This window comes from Phaethon lepturus, unplaced genomic scaffold (genome assembly GCF_000687285.1).
Source record: "Phaethon lepturus isolate BGI_N335 unplaced genomic scaffold, ASM68728v1 scaffold12057, whole genome shotgun sequence".
Taxonomy (NCBI): domain Eukaryota; kingdom Metazoa; phylum Chordata; class Aves; order Phaethontiformes; family Phaethontidae; genus Phaethon; species Phaethon lepturus.
This window is the reverse complement of record NW_010552576.1, coordinates 1-9,668: the sequence shown is the minus strand read 5'-3', so window position 1 is coordinate 9,668 and position 9,668 is coordinate 1. Positions and strand designations below refer to the sequence as shown.

Genomic DNA, 9,668 nt, shown 5'->3' with positions numbered 1-9,668 from the left:
AGCCTACAGGGTCTATGTTGGGCATTTCAACCATTTACATCTCTTCTCCCTCCTGGTACATGTACTGTATATACAGGGGGGTTTATTGCTTTTCTTTTTAAAATGAACCTTTGTTTCTTATTCCCTACAACACTTCATCTTTTAATTTGTTCAAGTACTTCATCCCTTGTTTGGGTTATATTAGCAGTTAGCAAGACATCCTGGCTCCTCCCTTTATACTTTTACAATTCTTGTTAGGCCATTTGTTTCTCATCAGTCCCCTGCTTACCAAAGCTTTTTTCCAAATCAAAACTTGTAACGACTTTACTGTTTTCTCTTCCATAGGTCATACATTACTACTTAATAATAAGCTACCTTAAGCTGGTTTTAATTTTGCTTTACCTGTAACAGCTTGTTCCATACATGCAAGGTGTCCTCTTATGCTTGATGTGTTTGGAGCTTTCTGAAGCATCTGCACTTCTGGTTGAATCAGAAATCTCAGTTTCGTAATCCAGATTTGCATCAGGCTCAAGAATCCCTTCCTGGGCACCAAAATATGGGGAAGTCCTGCCCCAGTAACCTTGTTGGCTTGTAGAACCAGTAATCTGCTCTTTGCTTTCTGCTTCCTCAATTATATTTGCTTTACTGGAGATCTGACCTATTCTTTTAGACCATTTACTATGCAGCTGCCTATAATTTTTTTCCAGAGAACTTCCAGGGTTTTTTGTTCCAGTCTTGCCATTTCCTTCCATGTTTCTCATGGTATTCTCAAGAGGAAATCCAGATGCATTCTGTGGAACAAGGTTACATTTTGAAGGACCTGAAAATTTACACTCTTCAAAATAAAAAGTTTTAAGATCAAACTCTGTCTCATCTTATCATTCTGGTTTTCAAAATCAGAGAATTGTAGAACAGCCCAGGTTGGAAGAGGCCTCAAAAGATCACCTGGTCCAGCCTTTAAAAATCTACTCCGCTTTCCAAATTGAAGTTAGCTGCCAAATACAGCTGCTGAATAAAAGGTTCAAGTTAAGAGCACACACAAACACACAACTTAAAGGAAAACTTATCCTAAAGCTCCTGTCCTCAGCTTCAGTTCCCTCACAACACAGACAGGCTCCTCTCTCACCACCTCAGTTTGTGAATAGCCCAAGGACTTTAGTTTAAATTAACTTTCAATTAAAAGTACTGCTCCTGAAAAATGAATGGGGGTTATACATATGAAGATACAGTAGACTGTAGAAGAATGTACACTCCTATACAACAATCAATTTTAATCCCTTAAGTACCAAGTTACATGGGATAAGTACCAAGTTACATGGGATATATATATTTATATATGTGAGACAGATGCACCTTGAGTTTAATCCCACCCCAATACACCTTAAATGCTTCAGCTCATGACTCTAAATCCTAAAACAGTTTGTCAGTAGATACCATCAGGCAACAATTTCACTTTTGACAAATACTGCACTTTAAATATTTGAATATATGTACACTTAAAATAAGAGATGTGTGCTTTAGAAAAAGCATGAGATACATAACCAAGGCAGGAACATTGTCCCAACAACTGGAGACATTACCTGGAAGCATACCTATATCGAAGGCTGAACTACTCTGATACATAACACAACTATTCAAAGGTCTCTGCTCTCTACAGTTTATTATCCAAGTTCCCTCTCCAGTAAATTTATACTTAGTTTACACAGATGTGTTTGGCAGAGCTTGAAAAATCAGCTGGTGGTTTCCCATTTGATTTTGTTCCTTTCAATGCAAGTCTCACAAAATGTTAACCAAAGCCAGACACAATTACATTTCAGCAGCAGTGTGATTAAGAAAGGGCAAAGTCAGCATTAATATCAAATGATACTGACAGCAGCATATTTAGTAACTCAATTTGGAGACAAAGATGACTCTTTTATTGAGACTCCCAAAATAAGGCTCACCAAACAACTGCAGCTTATGAAATAAGCCTTCATATGCAAGAGGAGGACTAAATTACTCTAATTTGCCACTGCCACTTGTGACTTCTCCACTACATACTTCAATCCATTGCCTATATTGTATATAATGAGACTAAACACTTTCACACTTAGTATGGCGACTAGTTAAAAAACAGGATGCAATCAAAGAAATCCAGAGACTATTGGCACTGGTTATACCAGAGTATATGACCTCACTGCCTTCTGGCAGCTGCTGGCACTTAGAGTTAATACTCTTTTTACTTCCTACCCTACAGCAGATTTTCTCAATCACTTTAAATACGACAGCAGGAGAGTGATTTTGGTTTTGATATAAAAATTCCAATCTTTTAGAGCTCTGATTATTACTTTTGCTTCCACTAACCGGTTATTTTTTTCCTGCAAAGTTCTGAAGGCAATTTCTTACACTGTGCTCAAGATAAAAATGATTTATGAAATTATCAGAAGAAAAGTAAGGCAGGCTTCATACTTAAATATTTCAAAATGTAGTAATTCTTTATGTAGTCACTTACCTTAAAATTTGACAAAGAGAAACTAGCACTGCAGCTGGTGTTAATGTACCTAGCCAACAACAAAGCTCACCACTCGGAACACTTTTTCAGATTAAAAGATACCACTATGCTCTATCAAAACTACCCTGAAGGGTATGCTCTCCATGAGTAGATCATTTTGGTTAACCTTAATATTTAATTAAAACACAAAACCAACCCTCACTTGTTTTCAGTGTCAAAACCAGTGAAGCATACCAAATAATTGTATTTTCAGTATCTTATCAGCGCCTAGAACAGATCCAGGCAATTCTGATGCTTGAGATTAGAAACACCCCCCCAGGTTGTTCACTTAAAGGAGAAGTCAGTGCAAGCCTCACTTTGCTCTCACCAGAATACGTTTTGTTTGTCTTTGATAATGACCCTTCTCATTATTATAAGGGTGCTAGCAAGTAAGCCTTCAACTGCCTATAAATGCAGCTGTACTTTAAAGACACACAGACACACTGACCAGCTGGACTGAAGTGTCTCTTCATTCATTGCCACAGATCATTTTGGATTTCAGATTACTTCTTTTTCTTTCCTTTTTTTTTTTTTTTAACTCATATTTTGAGACAGTGGCACAAGCACGCTCCCTGCTATCTTTCTTCAAAACATAGCACTTGCTAAGCCACATACCATTATTTTCTAACCATAAAACTTCACCAGCTAGAATGGCACTGCTTTGGGCAAAGTCCAGTGTTGCATTACATCAGTGTCATACCATCACCTATCCTTAAAGGGTTCTCAGAAAAAGAAACTACACACCAAGCCATTCCTAGGATCAGTACTTTGGCCTATGTCTTCCAGCCTCTTGCTGTAAACCTGGAAGTCTGGAATTTCTGTGGAACATTCGGGGCCTCCTTCCCAAGAAGGAAGCGCAAAAAAACAAATCTCCAAAGGCTTCCAGGATCCTTGCTATAAAGCTGTCCAATGTATCGGCATTTCAAAGCAACTCTTAAACAACAAATCACAAGCAGAGTACATAGTTATGTTGTAGACCCAAGCTTTAACATGACATCGCCAACTACATTCTCATTTTTTGAAGTACCATGGTTCTGCCCTGAGCCAAAAAATTACCTGAGATGAAGGGACAGGGATGGAAAGACAGCTCCTTTTCCCTTGATCTTGCTCTTCACCTTCAAAATCCTCTATAGTTTCTTCAGAAGCTAATCTTTTTTTCTGCTGCACATTTACTTCCGATTTTAGTGACTCCATATTACTCTCTCCCCTTCCTTGGCCTTTTTTCATTCTACTACCTTGAAAGAAAAATAAAAGAGTACTTTTGGAATGCAAATTTTACAGCGAAATCCTGACCACGTTATTAATATAAACCTTTGTCAAAGCAGAACACTGGGCAAAAAGCATGAGAAATAGCAGCAGTTGTGCATGTGCTGTTTCAACACCACATTTTCCACTTCCCACTTATAGGAGTAAAAAGTATGTTTTAGAATGAAACAGATGCTTGAGGGGGAAATTTGAAGGAAAACAATAAATACAGGGCAAAGAATATTCTGGACTGACTGTATGAGTATGACTGACAATTTCATTTACACAATAGGAGCTGATAAAGTAAACCAAGTGTCCAAGGACAACTTTTGCCACAGACCTTTCATGTAAATCTCACTTCAGACTACCAGTTTATACACACAAACATCAATTGATTATGACATGGCAAAATCGGGGTACACCCACTTGCCTAGTCAAGCACGTCATGGTTGATTATTTCATCAGCTAGTAACCGACAGAAAGACAACAAATGTCGTGCCTCTCTGGAAAGCTTTGCATCCCAGAGAACTGTTAAGTTCTCTGTACTGAAGCAGTATTTTCTGGATATATAGCTGGGAGACAGGTATGGCCATTGTGCCTGTTTTGTTATAGCTCCATCTGCTGCAAAATGCATTCAGAAGGAAGATATTTGATGCCGTTTTGCAAGATTTCAAAAACTCTCTCCCTTCAAAAACACACAGACATGCCAGAGGCATCCATAGGAAGCAAGACCTCTTCCAAATGTTCATGTCTGACTTCCAAACAACAAACTGGCATTCCCTTTCAAGTAGGAAGGCATATGGAAGAGAATCAAGAGGGCAGCCCTTTCATTTTACCCTCTACCTTTCCGTCTAATACCGCCCTTAAAAGATGCAAACCATTTCACAATTTTAAGGAAATACAAGATTTGCAGAAGACATTGGATGTTTTATAAAAGCAGCCCATTCTCAGCTGGCATCATTATCTCATGTAATGAATTTTTACATGGCTCCAATAGTGTACATATGTATCCCTAGCTCCCTCAAGGTCAGGCCTTCAACAGCACACATACCCCTTGCCCACACAGCTCCAAATCTCAGCGCCTACACGATCAAAATGTACAGTCTTTGAAACAAACGTTATATACACACATAACATTATAGTACCTGTGGAGGAAAAAAAACACAAAACCACACAAACAAAAAACCCACCCCAAAAAAACCCAAAAATAAAACCAAACATAAGAAAACAATCATGCTAGTGCAGGACTCAACAACTCAACACAGCCAGCAGAAGTCCTCTGGTACATGCAATTTTTACATGTGAGGGAATAAGCCAGCAAGGAACAGTCCAGATTGAGGGGGGAAAGAAAAAAAGTTTCTTTTGCTTCTTATAATTGTCTCAAAATTAGTTTTTGAGGAAAGGAATAGGCAGGGCAGGGCATACGACAGAGGTGTTTAAAGCCACAATTGCCCAGGTCAATCCATCCGGACACCTGCATTCAGCACAGGAGGTAAGAAGCAATTGGTCAGACACTATGTGAAATACTTCTGCAGGCCTGCTTGGGCATCAAGAGCCAAATTTTTTCATTATGCCATCTCAGCAGAAATAGCAGGTGGAAACAGAGGCATTAAAGGATAGCTGTTGGACACAGAGGAGCGGATACGCACACACCAGCCACAGTGCATACACTTAGACTAACGAAGGAAACTCAGCAGTTAGCATCTGAACTACCTCACACCTCACCACAGAACAGGAAGCAGGGTGGGGCATGCTGTCTTCAGCAAAGATAGAAACGCTGGGGGAGCGCTGTTGATGTACGTAGTCATTTTCCTTCTCTCATTTCTTTAGTCCTCCAGTTCTATCGATAAAAAGTCATCGGAAAAATAAATGCCTTGCAATTAAGTTTATCGGAGAATGTCTAATGGCGGTTTTAGAAGTCTTTACAAGCTCCCAGGACCAAAGCCAGACATGCTAGAAAGTTTTCTTGGGATTGTGCCAATGAAGCACCCTTGCGTCTCCCATTGATAGTGACTAAACACAGTATTCTGCTGCTGTTACCACTGATACACTGGAGAAGTTTATCGTACATTCAGCAGTTTCCTTTTGCGAGAAGGACGAGAGGGAATGCAAAACTATTTTAGCCTCATCCTGGTAAGAAACTACTATAACTGCTCCTCCTAGGAAAAAACTTTGGACCAAGTGATCCAAGTTTGATTCAGTCATGGTTAAAAAAACTACCACATACCACCACTCAAAAACACCACTTTACAACCTGTGAAATTAGAAGAATCTAAATTTAGAAGGGCAATACATCAGTGACTTGAATGTGGAGAAGGCTCAGAATTCAAGGTACAGAAACTACCTAGAATTTCCATACTAAAGAAAACGGGCGAGTTTATAGGAAAGGGCTCCAGAACACCAGGTGTCCAGCTGTCCAAAGACAGTATACTACCCAACATTAAAAAAAGAACAGAAAGAAAAATCAACTGATCAAGAGAGCTCTGTCATGCCCATAGGACAAAGGAGACAACAGAAGTCAGTCTCTGTTAGCTGCCAGGCACAGACGATGGAAAGAGAAGTAACACATTAATATTTTCTACTACCATAACTACAATTTAAGAAAATGATATCAAAGCACATAAATGTGTATTGGTAAGCAAACCTACTGCACTGCAAACTTACCTCCTTTCATTACAGGCTCAGAAATCCTCTGAACCAGGAGATCTCTTTCCAGCATCCAGGATGGAAGCACTCTCTTCCTTTGAATAGATTTTGACCGTTCACTTTCATTATCATCAGAAGGAGGAACCTGAAACAACATTTACTGTTTAGTGCTTTTCTCCAGTTACAAAAGAGGTGGAAAAACTAGAACACAAGTTTGTACACAGTTATGTCCTTCAAACACAGCCTGGATAACCACCTACTTTTTGGATGGTGCCCATCGCCTGAATTTTCTTTTTTTTTTTTCCTTTTTTTTTTTTTTTTAAACAGTTCCTACTCACTCATAAAAATAACATCTATAGCAATTTTCATGTAGTAAAAAAAAAAAAGCAAACACAAAAACAAAAGACCTCCTTAGACCTTTGGAATAAATATCTAAAAGGCTACAGACTGAAAGTTTCATAGAAGAGCTATATCAGCATCTTGCTATAGAGTTTCAACACATAGAATGCAAAAGAAAGAGGAGGTTTAACAAACAAATGTCTATTTGTCAAAAAAACAGAAACGTCTTGCTAGCATTCTCTCAATTCCTTTCTCCAGAAAGGAACCACACTCTAAACAACTTAAATACACAAAGTCATGTTGAGTCCATGCTTATGTACTGAAAGTAATACTACCAGTTTGAATCTCTACTTACTAAAAGGTAGGTATCCATCCCAGGAATCTCTGCTACAGTGAAAGCTGACATTTCATTTGTTGCACATAGTTATCTACTGTGCAACGGCATTGACCAGCGTGTCCCTTTTACCACTGTATTGCTCGATACACAACAGAAGACCTAAGAAAAATGCCACAGGCTCCATACACTATTTATCAGACTGTCTGAAAGCCATTTCCACTCAGCAACATTTAAAAAAAAAGCAGAAGATACTTGCTATGTAAACTCTTTTTACTGGACAAGATGCTGGCTGCCAGAAAAAAACAGAAGGGTTATTCAGCTGTGTGTTTGTATGGACCTTAACAACACAACCCCATCACAGCTGTATAATTCAAATTAAATAGGCTGCTAGTACACTATAAGCAGATATTACTCATAGCCAGCACAAGGTATCTACAGTCCAACTACAGCTCTCCAGACATAGATTTCAGAGGCTTTTAGGCTAGTTGAAGAACAGTCATTCCTTCCCCGAGGCCTTCACAGGTCCTTACAGCAGAGTTACGGATACAGATCAGAACTGGACTTTGTTCTGCAATACTGAACTCAGCTACCGCACTGTTAGTTCTAAATATTTCTGTAGCAATAGCAATTTTTCTATATTCCAGAGAAGCAATTACTGCAGCGTAATTATCATAAATACACAACAAAAACATATTCATATACTTGTATAGCATACAATCCTAAATCAATAAAACAACAGATACTTTGAGCATACAACTTTGCCAGAGTTTACTTCTCGGGGGGAGGGGGGAGAGTTTAGAAAACATAACACCTTTACTTAATTGCCAACGCATGCCTACAAATATTAAATTTAATTTAGAAATTAGCACCCACCAAATGTCTGGAAGTAGCATCATTTTCTCTCATTTTTGCAGTTCCCCGTGTCTCAGAGTGGGAACATGTCGGTTCTATTAATGATGGACTACAAGACATCTCAACAGGATGAACAGTTGGTGCTTCTTCTGCATCAGCCTAATTTTTTTTCTGAGAAAGGAAATTAATTTTTAGCTAAATCACATTCATTGACACAAACATGTACTTTTGACTCAAACACAGAAGTTGGTCTGAACGTTTGCCATTAACACACTTCTAAACTGGATGCAACATACTCTTACATCAACTTAGAGAGGAAATAAAGATGTCTTCCTTTCTACCTTCCACTGGAAATATTTTGAATGAAAGACTTTTCAATCACTGCTGGCCACAACTGTAGCGTTTGGGTTTTTCAGTACATAATTTATACTAGTCACTGCCATGACAAAACTTTGAGAAAGCTGAAATTACAGCTTAGAATTTGCTTTACCGTAAACCAGTGCAACTTCCCAAAATTTAATTGTATACTACAAGTTAGGTAACAACATTAAGACATGGTTTTCAGGATCAGATGCCCAATGAACCCAGCACTTCTTGGCAAGTTCTCACTAGAGGCTACAAGTCTGGAGCTCCGAGGTGACACCACGTACTCAGGTGCTTTAAAGCTGGTTTTGGAAGCCTCAGCTCAAAGGCACCACATCTGAAATGCTTTCCAGCTGTGAAAGCCCACAGAAACTGCCATCGTTTTTCCTTAAACACTTTGGCCTTCCACTAACACAAAGAATTAGGGGGGAAAAAAAGCCTAATTTCTGATGTATTTGCTGTACAGCACCACTCAGGAGTCACTGTTGCCCTTTCCACAGCTTTTTACATTGCAGGGAAGGTATAAGCTGACCAGCTGAACTGCTCATTGCCTCGTGAAAAGAATCATGGAATAGTCTGGCTTGGAAGGGACCTTTAAAGATCACCTAGTCCAACGTCCCTGCCGTGAGCAGGGACATCTTCAACTAGATCAGGTTGCTCAGAGCCCCGTCCAACCTGACCTGGAATGTTTCCAGGGATGGGGCATCCACCACCTCTCTGGGCAACCTGTGCCAGGGTTTCACCACCCTCACTGTGAAAAATGTCTTCCTTAGATCTAATCTAGATCTATCCTTTTTTAGTTTAAAACCATTACCCCTTGTTGTATCACGACAGGCCCTGCTAAAAAGTTTGTCCCCATCTTTCTTACAGGTCCCCTTTAAGTACTGGAAGGCTGCAGTAAGGTCTCCCTGGAGCCTTCTCTTCTCCAGGCTGAGCAACCCCAACTCTCTCAGCCTGTCCTCACAGGAGAGGTGTTCCATCCCTCTGAGCATTTTGGTGGCCTCCTCTGGACTCACTTCAACAGGTCCATGTCTGTCCTGTGCTGAGGGTTCCAGAGCTGGATGCAGGACTTCAGGTGGGGTCTCACCAGAGTTGGAGTAAAGGGACAGAATCCCCTCCCTCGAACTGCTGGCCACGCTGCTTTTGATACAGCCCAGGGTACGGTCGGCCTTCTGGGCTGCGAGCGCACACTGCCGGCTCACGTCCGGCTTTTCACCCACTAGTACCCTCAGGTCCTTCTCGGCTCTCGATCCCTTCAAAAGGCCAAGCTCTGCCCCGGTCCCCTTCCCAAACGGGCCCCCTTCAGGTGCTTCTAGAGAGGTTTCGGTTCCACCCGCGACGGAGAGGGAGACGCGACCAGCCCGGCCGCTGGGCTGC

General features: G+C 40.3%; 1 protein-coding gene across 1 annotated transcript; it reads right to left on the bottom strand.

The window, feature by feature from the left end:
* Nucleotides 1–377: 377 nt before the first annotated feature.
* Nucleotides 378–8,075, bottom strand: APLF (aprataxin and PNKP like factor). Its single transcript, XM_010291257.1, has 4 exons — nucleotides 7,950–8,075; nucleotides 6,419–6,545; nucleotides 3,566–3,744; nucleotides 378–770 (listed from the first exon to the last, which is right to left on the bottom strand). The coding sequence occupies exons 1-4, from the start codon at nucleotides 8,046–8,048 to the stop codon at nucleotides 378–380; spliced, it is 798 nt and encodes a 265-aa protein (XP_010289559.1). The 5' UTR covers nucleotides 8,049–8,075.
* Nucleotides 8,076–9,668: the final 1,593 nt, after the last annotated feature.

What these genes read in the sequence shown, in the direction of transcription:
- APLF (XM_010291257.1), bottom strand. Translation starts at nt 8,048, where the DNA reads ATGTCTTGTAGTCCATCATTAATAGAACCGACATGTTCCCACTCTGAG. An exon ending in TGAGCCTGTAATGAAAGGAG is followed by an intron (nt 3,745 to 6,418) that starts GTAAGTTTGCAG and finishes TTTTCTTTCAAG; the next exon opens with GTAGTAGAATGAAAAAAGGC. An exon ending in TCCCTGTCCCTTCATCTCAG is followed by an intron (nt 771 to 3,565) that starts GTAATTTTTTGG and finishes CTTGTTCCACAG; the next exon opens with AATGCATCTGGATTTCCTCT.